This window comes from Bombina bombina, unplaced genomic scaffold (genome assembly GCF_027579735.1).
Source record: "Bombina bombina isolate aBomBom1 unplaced genomic scaffold, aBomBom1.pri scaffold_655, whole genome shotgun sequence".
Lineage (NCBI taxonomy): Eukaryota > Metazoa > Chordata > Amphibia > Anura > Bombinatoridae > Bombina > Bombina bombina.
In genome coordinates, this window is record NW_026510873.1 from 5,921 (window position 1) to 28,777 (window position 22,857).

Genomic DNA, 22,857 nt, shown 5'->3' on the forward strand with positions numbered 1-22,857 from the left:
AAAAGCTCAGCCCACTGAAATGGGTTGTTGTTTAAACTAGCAAAAAAAATAGCTATTTCACATAGAAAAGTAAATCTAAAGGGGCAATTTCACACACATTTTATACTCTGAAGAAAGTATAACAAATGACTGGGAACTCAAGGGGAAATTAATGTTACAGTACACTGCCCCTTTAATGCGTAACCCGCACCACAATAACATTGTTTTCATGTTTAAAGGAACTGCCCTTATTGCAAAGTTGGAAAATTAAGCATTTTTTACAATTAAAACATGTTTCTGCTGTCTTGCTATAGAGCATTAGTCAAGTTTTTTTTAAACAAATTAACAATTGCTGCAATTGTTTATAAATAGTCAAACACCACCAAATGCCTTTTCTTTATTTGGATGAGCCAATCTGACAAGGCTAGCCCTGTTCATATGCATTGTTCTGTAGTTAGCTGCTAAAGCCAATTAAGGAAATATAAGCAGCAGGGTTAGCCTTGAGAATCATGCAGTGTGCATTTCTAGCTCTGAGAATTAGAAAAGTGTGTAAACTAATCAAAGCACAAGTTGTTTAAAGGGACACTGAACCCAAAATTTTTATTTTGTGATTCAAACAGAGCATGCAATTTTAAGCAACTTTCTAATTTACTCCTATTATCAATGTTTCTTCGTTCTCTTGCTATCTTTATATGAAAAAGAAGGCATCTAAGCTTTTTTCTTGGTTCAGAACTCTGGACAGCAGTTTTTGATTGGTGGATGAATTTCTCCACCAGTCAGCAAGGACAACCTAGGTTGTTCACCAAAAATGGGCCTGCATCTAAACTTACATTCTTGCATTTCAAATATAGATACCAAGTGAATAAAGTACATTTGATAATAGGAGTAAATTATAAAGTTGCTTAAAATGTTATGCTCTATCTGAATCACAAAAGAAAAAAATTTGGGTTCAGTGTCCCTTTAACTACGCACAACAAACATTTTATATAAAATCTCAAGGTGGTTACTATCCCTTTAAAGGAACAGAGAGGTCAAAATTGAAATGTAAATGGGCTAATTTCAGTTTTAAATAGAAGAATTTTGCAATACATTTCCATTAGCAAAAATGTTCCAGGTAAAAGATGTGATTGTTTTTCAGCAGTGTACATATTATGCTTGTATGGCACAAATTAAGATTTGCTCTGATGCAATACACAGCCCACCTATGTACATTTTAATTTTGACCTTTCTATCCCTTTGATTAGTCTTTAAAAAATAAATTAATTAAAAAAACAACCAACCATTGCTGCCCATGTGAGTTTGCTGCTTTCTGCTTAGTTTACTGCTATAACTGTACGGCTTTCCCCGTTACACATTAAAAGTAAGTTTTCTCACGCACAATGCTCATTTTAATAACCACTCCTTGCTATAGTCTTAATATTCCACATTCTCACCCTTAAAATGACACAGAGTATATTACCAGCTGGAAGAGTAACAAGTGCTCTCCCTATAAGCAGCTAAGTTTGCCTCTCCCTCTGTAGAAAGCCAAACCTTGAATTGTGCTGTGCGGCTTTTCCATTAATATAAGAATATATTTTTGGCCAAAGAGACTACGAGACAATGCGGTTTACAAATTATTTTACGTTACCTTGGAGAGATACCACCATGAGAACAGTTGGTTGGTGATGTCAAAGGGCTGGCCCTGCTGCTGGAGTGTCTAGGAGGCGTTCGGCCAATGGTATTGCTGGGGGACCCCTGCAAACAAACACAAAAAGCAATATTTATACATAAAGCTTGCTTGATAGATCTACAAAACCCCTGAAAACATTGGTTGTTTTGTACTAAAGGATTAGTGGGTAGGTTAACAGAACACATGAACGAAGTGTATATTTTATGAGACATGGCACGGTATAGGTGGTTTATGACACATGGTACACAATAATTACCATATTAACCCTTTTCCCCTGCAGCAGTGTACAATGAACCATTTGGTAACTGAATTAAAGAAATAACAGTTAAATTGAAAATAAGATGAAGGTATAATATAATCTGTAACATCTTGACCTACAAATGTTTGGCAAGAGTAGCACCAGTGTGATGCAAGAAGCATGTTTCTGCTTTTCACATTTTGTTCTCTGCCTTGCAGGGATACAACAATGTTCCATTAACAAGCAATTGCTATAGAGAGTTTCTTAACTTTCACTCACAAAGCTTTTTTAATCTACACATAATACTGACATTGCTCTCAGTCACTACTTGGCTATAAATGAACAAAACAAAAAAGGCCCATCAAGCACAAGACAAGACATTAGTATTAATGTGTTGCATGAAACATAGTTAATTGAAAGGAGTTTGGAATGCTGAAGAAATGCATGGTCGTGTGCAACCGATACCTAAGGCCTGGCTCAGTCTAGAAATTGTTACGCATACGTGAAGACATTTTAAAATGTTCTCTTTGATGCAGCAAAACATTGGACATTCATGTTCCTTTAATTAAAAAATAATGTTATGCCAAGAATTTGAAGATTTATAGAAGACATTTCCATCTATTGAAAAGGTTAGAAGCATTGTAAGTCTGTATTTAGAAAATGAGCAAACTTAAAGGGACACTCAGGCTTTATTAAATTTTCATGATTCAGATAGAGCATGTAATTTTAAACAACTTTCCAATTTACTTCCATTAAAAAAAATGTGCAATCTTTTATATTTACACTTTTTTTGAGTCACCAGCTCCTACTGAGCATGTGCAAGAACTCAGACTATACGTATATGCATTTGTGATTGGCTGATTGCTATCACATGGTACAGGGGGAGTGGAAATATATATAACTTTAAAATGTATTAGAAAAGAATCTACTACTCATTTGAAATTCAGAGTAAATGCTATTGTATTGTCTTGTTATCTTGCATTTGTTGATTATGCAAATCTGCTGTGTTTACTGGTCCTTTAAAACGACACAAAAAAGTCCCTATACTACAATGTAAAGAACGTTACAGAACGTATGCCGCATAAATGCGGCACTGACTCTTGCGAAAAGTCCTGCATTGCATTGTTCAAAGTCACTGGTGCTTCCCCCAGGGGCGCTCTTCTCCCATTTGTTTCTAAGGTATCAGTACTGGACTGGCTGAAAGCATGCCAGCCAATAACCCACAGCCAACATAGGGTTATAGTTGCATGGCAGTGTGCATCTGACAACTCCCGGAACAAAACACTTGACATTCTATATGCTACAAAACAAATAAGCTTTGCAATAATGTATTCAAAGTATATGAAATGTATGCCACCTTAATGGTGCAGTGAAATCAAAACAAAACTTGTGACTTCTTATTTTAAGTCTACTATCGAATTTGCTTCTCTTGGTATCTTTTGTTGTAGAGTACACCTAGGCTAGGGTTAGAAGAAGCAGCACTACTGGGAGCTAGCTGGTGATTGGTGTCTGCACAAATATGCCTCTTGTCATTGGCTCACCAGATGTGTTAAGCTACTTCTCAATAGTGCTTTGCTGCTGAGCCTACTCTTCAACAAAGGATACCAAAAGAAGCAACAGATTTATATTGGAAAGTTGTTTAAATGTCCATGCTCTTTCTGAATCATTAAAGTTTATTTTGACTTTAATGCCCTTTTTTAAAAAAAAATCATTGTGCTTATGTAGAAGCACAATATGGTGTCATCTATTCTCCACCCTTACAGACAAACACCTGATTGCTCCACTCCGATGACAGCAATGTTTGAGTAATGAAGACTATGCTGTGAAATTATATATTAAATGTATATTATAAATACATGATATATATGAAACCCAACATTTTTCTTTCAAGATTTAGCTGCTAGAGCATACAATTTTACACAACAAATATACTTCAGATTTTCTTTGTTCTTTCGGTATTGTTTGTTGAAAAGCAGGGGCAAAAACTCATCAGCATGCATGTGTCTGGAGCACTATATGGCAGCAGTTTTGCTACAATGTTATCCATTTACACAAGCACTAGATTGTAGCACTAGATTGTAGCACTATTTCCTGCCATTTAGTGCTCCAAACGCCTATCTAGTTATCTCTTCAACAAAGAATATCATGGGGACTAAACAAATTTGATAATAGAAGTAAATTGGAAACATTTTTAAAATGTTGTGCTCTCTCTGAATCACAAGAGCATTTTGGGGTTTCATATCCCTTTAAGATACTTATTAGGCTTCCTTGAACTACCTTTGCCCACTATAATGACAAGTAATGCCTGAGATGGAGAGCTGAACGTGAACTGCGAACCTGAAAGCACAGTTGTCAGTTTACACAACACTTCAGCATTATTTAGTCATTATGGCTTGCTGAGCATTCAGGCCTTAGCCAAGGATATCAGTTAAAGGGACATAATACTCATATGCTAAATCACTGGAAACTGATGCAGTATAACTGTAAAAAGCTGACAGGAAAATATCACCTGAGCATCTCTATGTAAAAAAGGAAGATATTTTACCTCACAATTTCCTCAGATCACCAGAGTAAGTGCTAAGTAAAAAACAATTTATGTAAGAACTTACCTGATAAATTAATTTATTTCATATTGGCAAGAGTCCATGAGCTAGTGACGTATAGGAAATACAATCCTACCAGGAGGGGCAAAGTTTCCCAAACCTCAAAATGACTATAAATACACCCGTCACCACACCCACAATTCAGTTTAATGAATAGCCAAGAAGTGGGGTGATAAAGAAATGAGTAAAAAGCATCAACAAAGGAATTTGGAAATAATTGTGCTTTATACAAAAAAATCATAACCACCATATAATGGGTGGGCCTCATGGACTCTTGCCAATATGAAAGAAATGAATATATCAGGTAAGTTCTTACATAAATTATGTTTTCTTTCATGTAATTGGCAAGAGTCCATGAGCTAGTGACGTATGGGATAGCAATACCCAAGATGTGGAACTCCACACAAGAGTCACTAGAGAGGGAGGGATAAAAATAAAAAGACATTTTCCGCTGAAAAAAATTAATGCACAACCCAAAATATAAGTTTATTCTCATAAATGAAAGGAAAAAACTTGACTCAAAAGCAGAAGAATCAAACTGAAACAGCTGCCTGAAGAACTTTTCTACCAAAAACTGCTTCCGAAGAAGCAAATACAGCAAAATGGTAGAATTTAGTAAATGTATGCAAAGAAGACCAAGTAGCAGCTTTGCAAATCTGATCAACTGAAGCTTCATTCTTAAAAGCCCAGGAAGTGGAGACTGATGTAGTAAAATGAGCTGTAATTCTCTGAGGCGGGGCTTGACCCGACTCCAAATAGGCTTGATGAATCAAAAGTTTTAACCATGAAGCCAAGGAAACAGCAGAAGCCTTCTGACCTTTCCTGGAACCAGAAAAGATAACAAATAGACTAGAAGTCTTCCTGAAATCTTTAGTAGCTTCAACATAATATTTCAGAGCTTTCACTACATCCAAAAAATTTAAAGATCTCTCCAAAGAATTCTCAGGATTAGGACACAAAGAAGGGACAACTATTTCTCTATTAATGTTGTTATAATTCACAACCTTAGGTAAGAATTTAAATGAAGTCCGCAAAACTGCCTTATCCTGATGAAAAATCAGAAAAGGAGAATCACAAGAGCGAGCAGATAATTTAGAAACTCTTCTAGCAGAAGAGATGGCCAAAAGGAACAACACTTTCCAAGAAAGTAGTTGAATATCCAAAGAATGCATAGGCTCAAATGGAGGAGCCTGTAAAGCCTTCAAAACCAAATTAAGACTCCAAGGAGGAGAGATTGATTTAATGACAGGCTTGATACGAAACAAAGCCTGCACAAAACAATGAATATCAGGAAGATCTCTCCAAAGAATTCTCAGGATTAGGACACAAAGAAGGGACAACTATTTCTCTATTAAGGTTGTTATAATTCATAACCTTAGGTAAGAATTTAAATGAAGTCAGCAAAACTTCCTTATCCTGATGAAAAATCAGAAAAGGAGATTCACAAGAGAAAGTGGATAATTCAGAAACTCTTCTTGCAGAAGAGATGGCCAAAAGAAACAATACATTCCAAGAAAGTATTTTAATGTCCAATGAATGCATAGGCTCAAATGGAGGAGCCTGTAAAGCCTTCAAAACCAAATTAAGACTCCAAGGAGGAGAGATTGATTTAATGACAGGCTTGATACGAAACAAAGCCTGCACAAAACAATGAATATCAGGAAGATTAGCAAACTTTCTGTGAAATAAAACAAAGAGCAGAGATTTGTCCTCTTAAGGAACTTGCAGACAAACCCTTATCCAAACCATCCTGAAGAAACTGTAAAATTCAAGGAATTCTAAAAGAATGCCAAGAGAATTTATTAGAAGAACACCATGAAATGTAAGTCTTCCAAACTCGATAATAAATCTTTCTAGAAACAGATTTACGAACATGCAACAAAGTATTAATTACCGAGTCAGAAAACCCTCTATGACTAAGCATTCAATTTCCATACCTTCAAATTTAATGATTTGAGATCCAGATTGAAAAAAAGGACCTTGAGATAGAAGGTCTGGCCTTAATGGAAGTGGCCAAGGTTGGCAACTGGACATCTGAACAAGATCCGCATACCAAAAACTGTGAGGCCATGCTGGAGCCACCAGCAGCACAAACGATTGCTCCATGATGATTTGGAGATCACTCTTGGAAGAAGAACTAGAGGCGGGAAAAACATAATTTATGCTTACCTGATGAATTTATTTCTCTTGTAGTGTATCCAGTCCACGGATCATCCATTACTTGTGGGATATTCTCCTTCCCAACAGGAAGTTGCAAGAGGATCACCCACAGCAGAGCTGCTATATAGCTCCTCCCCTCACTGCCATATCCAGTCATTCGACCGAAACAAGCCGAGAAAAGGAAAAACCATAGGGTGCAGTGGTGACTGTAGTTTAATTAAAATTTAGACCTGCCTGAAAAGGACAGGGCGGGCCGTGGACTGGATACATTTCAAGAGAAATAAATTTATCAGGTAAGCAAAAATTATGTTTTCTCTTGTCAAGTGTATCCAGTCCACGGATCATCCATTACTTGTGGGATACCAATACCAAAGCTAAAGTACACGGATGATGGGAGGGACAAGGCAGGAACTTAAACGGAAGGAACCACTGCCTGTAGAACCTTTCTCCCCAAAACAGCCTCCGAAGAAGCAAAAGTATCAAATTTGGAAAATTTGGAAAAAGTATGAAGGGAAGACCAAGTTGCAGCCTTGCAAATCTGTTCAACAGAGGCCTCATTTTTAAAGGCCCAGGTGGAAGCCACAGCTCTAGTAGAATGAGCTGTAATCCTTTCAGCAGGCTGCTGTCCAGCAGTCTCATAGGCTAAACGGATTATACTCCGAAGCCAAAAAGAAAGAGCGGTTGCTGAGGCCTTCTGACCTCTCCTCTGTCCAGAGTAAACAACAAACAGGTTAGATGTTTGGCGAAAATCTTTAGTAGCCTGTAAGTAAAACTTCAAGGCACGGACTACGTCTAGATTATGCAAAAGACGTTCCTTCTTTGAAGAAGGATTAGGACATAATGATGGAACAACAATCTCTTGATTGATATTCTTGTTAGAAACCACCTTAGGTAAAAACCCAGGTTTTGTACGCAGAACAACTTTATCTGAATAAAAGATCAGATAAGGAGAATCACAATGTAAGGCAGATAACTCCGAGACTCTTCGAGCCGAGGAAATAGCCATCAGAAAAAGAACTTTCCATGAAAGAAGTTTGATATCAATAGAATGAAGAACTTTAAGAACCAAGTTTAAGCTCCATGGAGGAGCAACAGGTTTAAACACAGGCTTAATTCTAACTAAAGCCTGACAAAATGCCTGAACGTCTGGAACTTCTGCCAGACGCTTGTGTAAAAGAATAGACAGAGCAGAAATCTGTCCCTTTAAAGAACTAGCTGATAATACTTTGTCCAAACCCTCTTGGAGGAAGGACAATATCCTAGGAATCCTAACCCTACTCCATGAGAAATTCTTGGATTCACACCAATGAAGATATTTACGCCATATCTTGTGGTAAATTTTCCTGGTGACAGGCTTTCGTGCCTGTATTAAGGTATCAATTACTGACTCGGAGAAGCCACGCTTTGATAGGATCAAGCGTTCAATCTCCATGCAGTCAGTCTCAGAGAAAGTAGATTCGGATGATTGAAAGGACCTTGTATTAGAAGGTCTTGTCTCAGAGGCAGAGTCCATGGTGGAAAGGATGACATGTCCACTAGGTCTGCATACCAGGTCCTGCGTGGCCACGCAGGCGCTATCAATATCACCGATGCTCTTTCCTGTTTGATTTTGGCAATCAGACGAGGGAGCAGAGGAAACGGTGGAAACACATAAGCCAGGTTGAAGAACCAAGGCGCTGCTAGAGCATCTATCAGTGCCGCTTCTGGGTCCCTGGACCTGGATCCGTAACAAGGAAGCTTGGCGTTCTGGCGAGACGCCATGAGATCCAATTCTGGTTTGCCCCCAACGGAGAACCAATTGAGCAAACACCTCCGGATGGAGCTCCCATTCCCCCGGATGAAAAGTCTGACGACTTAGAAAATCCGCCTCCCAGTTCTCTACACCTGGGATATGGATCGCTGACAGGTGGCAAGAGTGAGTCTCTGCCCAGCGAATTATCTTGAAGACTTCTGACATCGCTAGGGAACTCCTGGTTCCCCCTTGATGGTTGATGTAAGCCACAGTCGTGATGTTGTCCGACTGAAATCTGATGAACCTCAGTGTTGCTAGCTGAGGCCAAGCCAGAAGAGCATTGAATATTGCTCTTAACTCCAGAATATTTATTGGGAGGAGTTTCTCCTCCTGAGTCCATGAACCCTGAGCCTTCAGGGAGTTCCAGACTGCACCCCAACCTAGAAGGCTGGCATCTGTTGTTACAATTGTCCAATCTGGTCTGCGAAAGGTCATACCCTTGGACAGATGGGCCCGAGATAACCACCAGAGAAGAGAATCTCTGGTTTCCTGATCCAGATTTAGTAGAGGGGACAAATCTGTGTAATCCCCATTCCACTGACTGAGCATGCATAATTGCAGCGGTCTGAGATGCAGGCGCGCGAATGGCACTATGTCCATCGCCGCTACCATTAAGCCGATTACTTCCATGTACTGAGCCACCGTGGGGCGCGGAATGGAGTGAAGAACACGGCAAGCATTTAGAAGTTTTGATAACCTGGACTCCGTCAGGTAAATTTTCATTTCTACAGAATCTATTAGAGTCCCTAGGAAGGAAACCCTCGTGAGAGGAGATAGAGAACTCTTTTCTTCGTTCACTTTCCACCCATGCGACCTCAGGAATGCCAGAACTATCTCTGTATGAGATTTGGCAATTTGAAAGCTTGACGCCTGTATCAGGATATCGTCCAGGTAAGGAGCCACCGCTATGCCTCGCGGTCTTAGGACCGCCAGAAGTGAGCCCAGAACCTTCGTAAAAATTTTTGGGGCTGTAGCCAACCCGAATGGAAGAGCTACAAATTGGTAATGCCTGTCTAGAAAGGCAAACCTCAGGAACTGATGATGATTCTTGTGAATCGGAATGTGAAGGTAGGCATCCTTTAAGTCCACTGTGGTCATGTACTGACCCTCTTGGATCATGGGTAAAATGGTTCGAATAGTTTCCATCTTGAATGACGGAACTCTGAGGAATTTGTTTAGGATCTTTAAATCCAAAATTGGTCTGAAGGTTCCCTCTTTTTTGGGAACCACAAACAGATTTGAATAAAACCCCTGTCCTTGTTCCGTCCGCGGAACTGGATGGATCACTCCCATTACAAGGAGATCTTGTACGCAGCTTAGGAATGCCTCTTTCTTTATCTGGTTTGCAGATAATCTTGAAAGGTGAAATCTCCCTTGTGGAGGAGAAGCTTTGAAGTCCAGAAGATATCCCTGAGATATGATCTCCAACGCCCAGGGATCCTGAACATCTCTTGCCCACGCCTGGGCAAAGAGAGAGAGTCTTCCCCCTACTAGATCCGTTGTTGGATAGGGGGCCGCTCCTTCATGCTGTCTTAGAGGCAGCAGCAGGCTTTCTGGCCTGCTTGCCCTTGTTCCAGGACTGGTTAGGTTTCCAGGCCTGCTTGGATTGAGCAAAAGTTCCCTCTTGTTTTGAAGCAGAGGCAGTTGATGCTGCACCTGCCTTGAAATTTCGAAAGGCACGAAAATTAGACTGTTTGGCCTTTGATTTGGCCCTGTCCTGAGGAAGGGCATGACCCTTACCTCCAGTAATGTCAGCAATAATTTCTTTCAAACCAGGCCCGAATAAGGTCTGCCCCTTGAAAGGAATGTTGAGTAATTTAGACTTTGAAGTCACATCAGCTGACCAGGATTTGAGCCATAGCGCCCTACGCGCCTGGATGGGGAATCCGGAATTCTTAGCCGTTAGTTTAGTCAAATGAACAATGGCATCAGAAACAAATGAGTTAGCTAGCTTAAGAGTTCTAAGCTTGTCAACAATTTCAGTCAATGGAGCTGTATGGATGGCCTCTTCCAGGGCCTCAAACCAGAATGCCGCCGCAGCAGTGACAGGCGCAATGCATGCAAGGGGCTGTAAAATAAAACCTTGTTGAATAACATTTTCTTAAGGTAACCCTCCAATTTTTTATCCATTGGATCTGAAAAAGCACAACTGTCCTCAACCGGGATAGTGGTACGCTTTGCTAAATTAGAAACTGCTCCCTCCACCTTAGGGACAGTCTGCCATAAGTCCCGTGTAGTGGCATCTATTGGAAACATTTTTTTAAATATAGGAGGTGGGGAAAAGGGCACACACGGGCCTATCCCACTCCTTACTAATAATTTCTGTAAGCCTTTTAGGTATTGGAAAAACATCAGTACTCACCGGCACAGCATAGTATTTATCCAGCCTACACAATTTCTCTGGCACTGCAATTGTGTCACAGTCATTCAGAGCAGCTAATACCTCCCCAAGCAATACACGGAGGTTCTCAAGCTTAAATTTAAAATTAGAAATCTCTGAATCAGGTCTTCCCGATTCAGAGACGTCACCCACAGACTGAAGCTCTCCGTCCTCAGGTTCTGCATATTGTGACGCAGTATCAGACATGGCTCTTACAGCATCTACGCGCTCTGTATCTCGTCTAACCCCAGAGCTATCGCGCTTGCCTCTCAATTCAGGCAATCTGGATAATACCTCTGACAGGGTATTATTCATGATTGCAGCCATGTCCTGCAAAGTAATCGCTATGGGCGTCCCTGATGTACTTGGCGCCATATTAGCGTGCGTCCCTTGAGCGGGAGGCGAAGGGTCCGACACGTGGGGAGAGTTAGTCGGCATAACTTCCCCCTCGACAGACCCCTCTGGTGACAATTCTTTTATAGATAAAGACTGATCTTTACTGTTTAAGGTGAAATCAATACATTTAGTACACATTCTCCTATGGGGCTCCACCATGGCTTTTAAACATAATGAACAAGTATCCTCTGTTTCAGACATGTTTGTACAGACTAGCAATGAGACTAGCAAGCTTGGAAAACACTTTAAAGCAAGTTAACAAGCAATATAAAAAACGTTACTGTGCCTTTAAGAGAAACAAATTTTGACAAAATTTGAAATAACAGTGAAAAAAGGCAGGTACACTAACAAAATTTTTACAGTGTATGTAACAAGTCAGCAGAGCATTGCACCCACTTGCAAATGGATGATTAACCCCTTAATAACAAAAACAGAATAATAAATGACGAAAACGTTTTTTAAACACAGTCACAACAACTGCCAGAGTCTACTGTGATTGTTACCCTCCTCAAACACGACTTTGAAGCCTTTTGAGCCCTTCAGAGATGTCCTGTATCATGCAGAGGGAAGCTGAATGTCTCTGTCAGTATTTGTATCTGCACAGAAAAGCACTAAAATAGGCCCTTCCCACTCATATTGCAACAGTGGAAAGCTTCAGGAAACTGTTTCTAGGCAAAAATCAAGCCAGCCATGTGGAAAAAAACTAGGCCCCAATATGTTTTGTCACCAAACATATATAAAAACGATTAAACATGCCAGCAAACGTTTTATATAACACTTTTATAAAACTTACATTAATCCGGTATCAGCAGCATTTTTCTAGCAAATTCCATCCCTAGAAATATATTAACTGCACATACCTTATTGCAGGAAAACCTGCACGCCATTCCCCCTCTGAAGTTACCTCACTCCTCAGAATATGTGAGAACGGCAGTGGATCTTAGTTACTTCTGCTAAGATCATAGAAATCACAGGCAGATTCTTCTTCTAATGCTGCTTGAGATGAAACAGTACACTCCGGTACCATTTAAAAATAACAAACTTTTGATTGAAGTTAAAAAACTAACTATAATACACCACTCTCCTCTTACTACGTCCATCTTTGTTGAGAGTTGCAAGAGAATGACTGGATATGGCAGTGAGGGGAGGAGCTATATAGCAGCTCTGCTGTGGGTGATCCTCTTGCAACTTCCTGTTGGGAAGGAGAATATCCCACAAGTAATGGATGATCCGTGGACTGGATACACTTAACAAGAGAAATATAAGCAGGTTGATAACACCAAGGAAGTGTCAACGCATCCACTGCTTCCGCCCGAGGATCCCTGGACCTGGACAGGTACCTGGGAAGTTTCTTGTTTAGATGAGATGCCATCAGATCTATTTCTGGAAGCCCCCACATCTGAACAATTTGAGAAAACACATCCGGGTAGAGAGACCACTCTCCTGGATGTAAAGTCTGACAACTGAGGTAATCCGCTTCCCAATTGTCTATACCTGGGATATGAACCACAGAAATTAGACAGGAGCTGGATTCCGTCCAAATAAGTATCCGAGATACTTCTTTCATAGCTAGGGGACTGTAAATCCCACCTTGATGATTGACATATGCCACAGTTGTGATATTGTCTGTCTGAAAACAAATAAACGGTTATCTCTTCAACAGAGGCCAAAACTGAAGAGCTCTGAGAATCGCACGGAGTTCCAAAATATTTATTGGTAATCTTGAGATTTCCAAACCCCTTGTGCTGTCAGAGATCCCCAAACAGCTTCCCAACCTGAAAGACTCGCATCTGTTGTGATTACAGTCCAGGTTGGACGAACGAAAGAGGCCCCTAGATGGTGATCTAACAACCAAGTCAGAGAAAGTCAAACATTGGGATTTAAGGATATTAATTGTGATATCCTTGTATAATCCCTGCACCATTGGTTCAGCATACAAAGCTGGAGAGGTCTCATATGAAAACGAGCAAAGGGGATCGCGTCCGATGCTGCAGTCATGAGACCTAAAACTTCCATGCACATAGCTACTGAAGGGAATGACTGAGACTGAAGGTTCCGACAGACTGCAACCAATCAAACATCTCTTGTCTGTTAGAGACAAAGTCATGGATACTGAATCTATCTGGAAACCTAAAAAGGTTACCCTTGTCTGAGGAATCAAATAACTTTTTGGTAAATTGATCCTCCAACCATGTCTTTGAAGAAACAACACTAGTTGATTTGTGTGAGATTCTGCAGAACGTAAAGACTGAGCAAGTACCAAGATATCGTCCAAATAAGGAAACACCGCAATACCCCGCTCTCTGATTACAGAGAGTAGGGCATGAGAAGCTTTGAAAAAATTATTGGAGCTGTCGCTAGGCCAAAAGGAAGAACAACAAATTGGTAATGCTTGTCTAGAAAAGAGAATCTCAGGAACTGATAGTTATCTGGATAAATCGGAATATGAAGATATGCATCCTGTAAGTCTATTGTGGACATATAATGCCCTTGCTGAACAAAAGGCAGAATAGTCCATATAGTCACCATTTTCAAAGTTGGTACTCTTACATATCGATTCAAAATTTTTAGATCCAAAAATGGTCTGAATGAATTTTCTTTCTTTGGGACAATGAATCGATTTGAATAAAAACCCAGACCCTGTTCCTGAAACAGAACTGACATGATTACCCCTGATGACTCCAGGTCTGAAACACACTTCAGGAAAGCCTAAACCTTTACTAGGTTTGCTGGAATGCGTGAGAGAAAAAATATTCTCATGGTCGGTCTTACTCTGAGAATCCTATTCTGTACCCCTGAGAGACAATACTCTGAATCCATTGATTTCGGACTGAATTGATCCAAACATCTTTGAAAAATCTTAATCCGCCCCTACCAGCTGAGCTGGAATGAGGGCCACACCCTCATGCGGACTTGGGGGCTGGCTTTGATCTTTTAAATGGCTTGGATTTATTCCAATTTTAAGAAGGCTTCCAATTGGAAACAGATTCATTGGGGGAAGGATTAGGTTTCTGTTCCTTATTTTGTCGGAAGGTCTTTTATCCTGAGGCAAAAAAAAACCTTCCCCCCAGTGACAGTTGAAATTATTGAATCCAACAGAGAACCAAATAATTTATTACCTTGGAAAGAAAGAGATAGCAATCTGGACTTAGAAGTCATATCAGCATTCCAAGATTTAAGCCACAAAGCTCTTCTAGCTAAAATAGCTAAAGACATTGATTTAACATCAATTTTAATGATATCAAAAATGGCATCGCAAATAAAATTAGCATGTTGAATCAAGTTAACAATGCTAGACAAATCATGATCAGAGACTTGTTGCGCTAAAGTTTCCAACCAAAAAGTTGAAGCAGCTGCAACATCAGCCAAAGCAATTGCAGGCCTGAGAAGATGACCTGAATATAAATAAGCTGTCCTTAGATAAGATTCAAGTTTCCTATCTAAAGGATCTTTAAAAGAAGTACTATCTTCCGTAGGAATAGTAGTACGTTTAGCAAGAGTAGAGATAGCCCCATCAACTTTGGGGATTCTTTTCCCAAAACTCTAAAGAAACTGCTGGAAAAGGATACAATGTTTTAAACCTTGAAGAAGGAATAAAAGAAGTACCAGGCCTATTCCATTCCTTAGAAATATCAGAAATAGCATCAGGAACTGGAAAAACTTCTGGCATAACCCCAGGAGGTTTATAAACAGAATTTAAACGTTTACTAGTTTTAATGTCAAGAGGACTAGATTCCTCCATATCCAATGTAATAAAAAATTCTTTTAACAAAGAACGAATATACTACATTTTAAATAAATAAGACTATTTGTCAGTGTCAATATCTGAGGCAGGATCTTCTGAATCAGATAGATCCTCATCAGAGAAAGATAATTCAGTATGTTGCTGGTCATTTGAAATTTCATCAACTTTATGAGAAGTTTTAAAAGACCTTTTACGTTTATTAGAAGGCGTAATGGCAGACAAAGCCTTCTGAATAGAATCAGAAATACATTCTTTTAAATTTACAGTTATATCTTGTGTATTAGATGTTGAGGGAACAGTAACAGGTAATGAACTACTACTGATGGATACATTCTCTGCATGTAAAAGCAGGGCATATGAATAGACTGGTCCAGTCGCCAATGGTGACCTAAATTTCTTGCGGGCAAGTAAAATTTTGAAGTTACCAGTCCGAGCGGCGACCTGACATTTTAAGTGGGATATAAGAAGCAATAATAAAAAATCTCAAATTGCCTTTCAAATATGCGCACACATGGGAAAGGAGGGTAGAAAGGGGAGGTTCTTTCTGTTAAATGCATTCAAAGACCTCCCCTTATCTCCATGGCTCTTGGTCTCTTCCTTGTCAGTTGCTACTTCCCACCCCTAAGGTTGTCTGCACGGGAAGACATCCTGCTAGAGCCTTGAGTGTTTCTTCTCTGTGTGTGTATGAATGAAGTATGGGTTAAAGTGACTATATAGTTATGGTAGGCAGCTTGCTCACGTACATTATGCCAACGTACTCCAGGGTCCTCTGCAGAACTTCAGCACAATGTACACGAGCAAGCTGCCTACTATAACAATATAGAGCACTGCACAATTTTTCTGGACGCTACTGATGCTTCAAAAACTGACTTTACCAATTTGTAGAGAATATACCATCTCCATGCACCCAGTCAAATCTGCTAGTGCGGCACTGACAGTCGTTCTAGTAGTTGAAAGGCAGTCGGGCAGAAAGGGGGAAAAAATTGTTTTTAACATGCTCGTTATGTCAAAGCGCTATAGGTTGAAGGGTGACAGCATTAAATATACTTAGTCAATCGTGACCCCACATATGCTGAAGTAAAAAAAAAAACAGCTCAATTATATATCTCTTTTTTTACCCTTAGTGGAAAATAAGTCAAGACTGTACATACAGTATTACAAAGATAGTATCCCTGTTTTTTTGTAGCTGGTGATAATAAAAACAGAATTTATGCTTACCTGATAAATTACTTTCTCCAACGGTGTGTCCGGTCCACGGCGTCATCCATTACTTGTGGGAATATTCTCTTCCCTAACAGGAAATGGCAAAGAGCACAGCAAAAGCTGTCCATATAGCCCCTCCTTGGCTCCGCCCCCCCAGTCATTCGACCGACGGTTAGGAGAAAAAAAGGAGAAACTATAGGGTGCCGTGGTGACTGTAGTGTATAGAGAAAGAAATTTTTCAAACCTGATTAAAAAACCAGGGCGGGCCGTGGACCGGACACACCGTTGGAGAAAGTAATTTATCAGGTAAGCATAAATTCTGTTTTCTCCAACATTGGTGTGTCCGGTCCACGGCGTCATCCATTACTTGTGGGAACCAATACCAAAGCTTTAGGACACGGATGAAGGGAGGGAGCAAATCAGGTTACCTAAACGGAAGGCACCACGGCATGCAAGACCTTTCTCCCAAAAACAGCCTCCGAAGAAGCAAAAGTATCAAATTTGTAAAATTTGGCAAAAGTGTGCAGAGAAGACCAAGTCGCTGCCTTACATATCTGATCAACAGAAGCCTCGTTCTTGAAGGCCCATGTGGAAGCCACAGCTCTAGTGGAGTGAGCTGTGATTCGTTCAGGAGACTGCCGTCCGGCAGTCTCATAAGCCAATCGGATAATGCTTTTCAGCCAGAAAGACAGAGAGGTAGCCGTAGCTTTTTGTCCTCTCCTCTTACCAGAGTAAACGAAAAACAAAGATGAGGTTTGTCTAAAATCCTTAGTTGCTTCTAAATAGAACTTTAAAGCACGAATTACATCTAAATTGTGTAACAAACGTTCCTTCTTTGAAACTGGATTCGGACACAGAGAAGGAACAACTATTTCCTGGTTAATATTCCTGTTGGAAACAACTTTCGGAAGAAAACCAGGCTTAGTACGCAAAACGACCTTATCTGCATGGAACACCAGATAGGGTGGATTACACTGCAAAGCAGATAATTCAGAAACTCTTCTTGCAGAAGAAATAGCAACCAAAAACAGAACTTTCCAAGATAGTAACTTGATATCTATGGAATGTAGAGGTTCAAACGGAACCCCTTGAAGAACTGAAAGAACTAAATTTAGACTCCAAGGAGGAGTCAAAGGTCTGTAAACAGGCTTGATTCTGACCAAAGCCTGTACAAAAGCTTGTATATCTGGCACAGCTGCCAGTCGTTTGTGTAACAAGACAGATAAAGCAGAAATATGTCCTTTTAGAGAACTCGCTGACAATCCCTTATCCAAACCGTCTTGAAGAAAGGAGAGGATCTTAGGAATTTTAATCTTACTCCAGGAGAATCCCTTGGATTCACACCAACAGATATATCTTTTCCATATTTTATGGTAAATCTTTCAAGTTACAGGTTTTCTGGCTTGGACCAGAGTATCTATCACAGAATCTGAAAACCCACGCTTGGATAAAATCAAACGTTCAATTTCCAAGCAGTCAGCTGTAGAGAAACTAGATTTGGATGTTCGAATGGACCTTGTATTAGAAGATCCTGTCTCAAAGGTAGCTTCCATGGTGGAGCCGATGACATATTCACCAGGTCTGCATACCAAGTCCTGCGCGGCCACGCAGGAGCTATCAGAATCACAGAGGCCTTCTCCTGTTTGATCCTGGCTACAAGCCTGGGGAGGAGAGGGAACGGTGGAAACGCATAAGCTAGGTTGAACAACCAAGGCGCCACTAATGCATCCACTAGAGTCGCCTTGGGATCCCTGGATCTGGACCCGTAGCAAGGAACCTTGAAGTTCTGACGGGACGCCATCAGATCCATGTCTGGAATGCCCCATAATTGAGTCAACTGGGCAAACACCTCCGGGTGGAGTTCCCACTCCCCCGGATGGAAAGTCTGACGACTCAGGTAATCCGCCTCCCAGTTGTCTACTCCTGGGATGTGGATTGCAGATAGGTGGCAGGAGTGATCCTCCGCCCATTTGATGATTTTGGATACCTCTCTCATCGCCAAGGAACTCTTTGTTCCCCCCTGATGATTGATGTAAGCTACAGTCGTCATGTTGTCCAACTGGAATCTTATGAATCCGGCCTTCGCTAGTTGAGACCAAGCCTGGAGAGCATTGAATATCGCTCTCAGTTCCAGTATATTTATCGGAAGAAGAGACTCTTCCCGAGACCATAGACCCTGAGCTTTCAGGGAGTCCCAGACCGCGCCCCAGCCTAATAGACTGGCGTCGGTCGTGACAATGACCCACCTTGGTCTGCGGAAACTCATTCCCTGAGACAGGTGATCCTGGGACAACCACCAACGGAGTGAGTCTCTGGTTATCTGGTCTACTTGAATCTTTGGGGACAAGTCTGTATAATCCCCATTCCACTGCTTGAGCATGCACAGTTGTAATGGTCTTAGATGAATTTGAGCAAAAGGAACTATATCCATTGCTGCCACCATCAACCCTACTACTTCCATGCACTGAGCTATGGAAGGCTGTAGAATAGAGAGAAGAACTTGACAAGCGTTTCGAAGCTATGACTTTCTGACTTCTGTCAAGAAGATCTTCATTTCTAAAGAATCTATTATTGTTCCCAAAAAGGGAACTCTTGTCGACGGATACAGGGAACTCTTTTCTACGTTCACCTTCCACCCGTGAGATCTGAGAAAGGCTAGAACGATGTCTGTATGAGCCTTTGCCTTGGAAAGAGACGACGCTTGAATTAGAATGTCGTCCAGGTAAGGTGCCACTGCAATGCCCCTTGGTCTTAGAACCGCTAGAAGGGACCCGAGCACTTATGTGAAAATTCTGGGAGCAGTGGCTAGTCCGAATGGAAGAGCCACGAACTGATAATGTTTGTCCAGAAAGGCGAACCTTAGGAACTGATGATGATCTTTGTGGATAGGAATATGTAGATACGCATCCTTTAAATCCACGGTAGTCATATATTGACCCTTCTGGATTGCAGGTAAAATTGTTCGAATGGTTTCCATTTTGAACGATGGAACTCTGAGAAATTTGTTTAGAATTTTTAAATCCAGAATTGGTCTGAAGGTTCCCTCTTTTTTGGGAACTACAAACAGATTTGAGTAAAACCCCTGACCTTGTTCCACAGTTGGAACTGGGTGTATCACTCATCTTTAACAGGTTTTCTACACAATGTAAGAATGCCTGTCTCTTTATTTGGTTTGAAGATAAGTGAGAAATGTGGAACCTTCCCCTTGGGGGTAGTTCCTTGAATTCTAGAAGATAACCCTGAGAGACTATTTCTAGTGCCCAGGGATCCTGAACATCTCTTGCCCAAGCCTGAGCAAAGAGAGAGAGTCTGCCCCCTACTAGATCCGGTCCCAGATCGGGGGCTACCCCTTCATGCTGTTTTGGTAGCAGCAGCAGGCTTCTTGGCTTGTTTACCCTTGTTCCAGCCTTGCATTGGTTTCCAAGCTGGTTTAGTCTGGGAAGCGTTACCCTCTTGTCTAGAGGCTGCAGAGTTAGAAGCCGGTCCGTTCCTGAAGTTGCGAAATGAACGAAAATTGGACTTATTCTTAGCCTTGAAAGGCCTATCTTGTAGGAGGGCATGGCCCTTTCCCCCAGTGATATCTGAAATAATTTCCTTCAATTCTGGCCCAAAAAGGGTCTTACCTTTGAAAGGAATATTAAGCAATTTTGTCTTGGAAGATACATCCGCCGACCAAGACTTTAGCCAGAGCGCTGTACGCGCCACAATTGCAAACCCTGAATTTTTCGCCGCTAATTTCGCTAACTGCAAAGCGGCGTCTAAAACAAAGGAATTAGCTAACTTAAGTGCGTGAATTCTGTCCATGACCTCCTCATATGGAGTCTCCCTACTGAGCGACTTTTCCAGTTCCTCGAACCAGAACCACGCCGCTGTAGTCACAGGAATAATGCACGAAATAGGTTGAAGGAGGTATCCTTGCTGTACAAAAATCTTTTTAAGCAAGCCCTCCAATTTTTTATCCATAGGATCTTTGAAAGCACAATTGTCCTCAATGGGAATGGTCGTGCGTTTGGCTAGTGTAGAAACCGCCCCCTCGACCTTAGGGGCTGTTTGCCATGTGTCCTTCCTGGGGTCAACCATGGGGAACAATTTCTTAAATATAGGAGGAGGGACAAAAGGTATGCCTGGCTTCTCCCACTCCTTATTCACAATGTCCGCCACCCTTTTAGGTATCGGAAAGGCATCAGGGTGCACCGGGACCTCTAGGAACTTGTCCATCTTGCACAATTTTTCTGGGATGACCAGATTGTCACAATCATCCAGAGTAGATAGCACCTCCTTAAGTAATGCGCGGAGATGCTCTAATTTAAATTTAAATGTCACAACATCAGGTTCTGCCTGCTGAGAAATTCTTCCTGTATCAGAAATTTCTCCATCTGACAAACCCTCCCTCACTGCCACTTCAGACTGGTTTGAGGGTATGACAGATAAAATTATCATCAGCGCCCTCCTGCTCTACAGTGTTTAAAACAGAGCAATCGCGCTTTCTCTGAAATGCTGGCATTTTGGATAAAATATTAGCTATGGAGTTATCCATTACTGCCGTCAATTGTTTCATAGTAACAAGCATTGGCGCGCTAGAAGTACTAGGGGTCGCCTGCGCGGGCATAACTGGTATAGACACAGAAGGAGAGGATGCAGAACTATCCCTACTTCCTTCCTCTGAGGAATCATCCTGGGCAACCTTACTAAATGTGACAGTACTGTCCTTACTTTGTTTGGACGCTATGGCACAATTATCACATACATTTGAAGGAGCAACCACCTTGGCCTCCATACATACAGAACATGACTTATCTGAAGGTACAGACATGTTAAACAGGCTTAAACTGGTTAATAAAGCACAAAAAACGTTTTTAAACAAAACCGTTACTGTCTCTTTAAATGTTAAACAGGGCACACTTTATTACTGAATATGTGAAAAACTATGAAGGAATTATCCAAACTTTACCAAAATGTCACCACAGTGTCTTAATGCATTCAAAGTATTGCACCCCAATTTTGAAGCTGTTAACCCTTAAAATGCGGAAACCGGAGCCGTTTTGCAATTTAACCCCACTACAGTCCCAGCCACAGCCTTTGCTGCGACTTCACTTATCCCAGGGGGGTATACGATACCAATTCCAGCCTTCTAGAAACGTTTTCTGTGGATACCAGACCCTCTCACATGCAGCTGCATGTACTGCACTCAAAAGAAACTGCGCAATAATGGCGCGAAAATGAGGCTCTGCCTACTACAGAGAAAGGCCCTTACTGACTGGGAAGGTGTCTTAACTAGTGCCTGGCGATAAAAACGTTCCCCAAATATTAAAAAGTTTGAAATCCACTTCAAAACCTTAATAATAACTTAATAAACAATCGATTTAGCCCTTAAAAGTGTCCACCAGTTATTAGCCCATAATAAGCCCTTTATTCTATCTGAGTCTAAGAAAATGGCTTACCAATCCCCATGAGGGAAAATGACAGCCTTCCAGCATTACACAGTCTTGTTAGAAAAATGGCTAGTCATACCTTGAGCAGAAAAGTCTGCAAACTGTTCCCCCCAACTGAAGTTCTCTAGGCTCAACAGTCCTGCGTGGGAACAGCAATTGATTTTAGTTACTGCTGCTAAAATCATACTCCTCTTTTAAACAGAACTCTTCATCTCTTTCTGTTTCAGAGTAAAAAGTACATACCAGTACCATTTCAAAATAACAAACTTTTGATAGAAGAATAAAAAACTACAACTAAACACCACATACTCTTCACCATCTCCGTGGAGATGCTACTTGTTCAGAGCGGCAAAGAGAATTACTGGGGGGGCGGAGCCAAGGAGGGGCTATATGGACAGCTTTTGCTGTGCTCTTTGCCATTTCCTGTTAGGGAAGAGAATATTCCCACAAGTAATGGATGACGCCGTGGACCGGACACACCAATGTTGGAGAAAAGGCTTTAACTTTAGAAAATATTTTTCTAATACTCAAATCCCAAGTAGTAAGCAGCTCGCAAAGCATTCAAATTGGGACCTCTGTCTGCAATGCTTTGTGAGATTACAATAACGCTATTTATATTGCCTTTTTAAATACGGTAATACTGTATATATACACACACACTACATGCAGATACGCACGGGCGACTAAAGTTTCTTGCGGGCTGGTAAATTTTGTGATTTACTCGCCTGGTGGGCGAGGGAACTTTTTGGGTATTCATAGGCCCTGTAAAAGTTTATCATGACAACTATTACAAACCACAGCTGGAGGTATAACCTCCACAAGTTTACAACAAATGCACTTGGCTTTGGTAGAACTGTTATAAGGCAGCAGGGTTCCAACAGTGATTTCTGAGACAGGATCAGATTGAAACATCTTGCAAATGTAAGAGAAAAAACAACATATAAAGCAAAATTATCAATTTCCTTATATGGCAGTTTCAGGAATGGGAAAAATGCAAACAGAATAGCCCTCTGACATAGAAAAAAGGCAAGAGGCATATAGGAATGGGGTCTTAAATAATGAAAATATTTGGCGCCAAGTATGACGCACAACACAAACTGAATAATATTTTTTGGCACCAAAAACGTCCGAAAATGACACACTCGCGTCAACGAAGACGCAACCTTGTGAAGAACTCAGCATCGACTAAGACGCCGGAAATTACAAAATTGCGTCAACAAACGTAACTTTGCGCCAAAAAAATCACGCGCCAAGAATGAC

At 41.0% G+C, this 22,857-nt stretch overlaps 1 protein-coding gene across 4 annotated transcripts in view; it reads right to left on the reverse strand.

The window, feature by feature from the left end:
• Window positions 1-1,587: 1,587 nt before the first annotated feature.
• LOC128643506 (CLIP-associating protein 1-like) overlaps window positions 1,588-22,857 on the reverse strand; it is a 235,599-nt gene continuing 214,329 nt past the window's right edge. For all 4 annotated transcript variants that reach the window (XM_053696355.1, XM_053696353.1, XM_053696354.1 and 1 more), the window contains one exon: window positions 1,588-1,713. In XM_053696355.1, coding sequence (XP_053552330.1) covers window positions 1,603-1,713 — 111 coding nt within the window. In that variant the 3' untranslated portion in view covers window positions 1,588-1,602. The remainder of the gene's footprint in view (window positions 1,714-22,857) is intronic.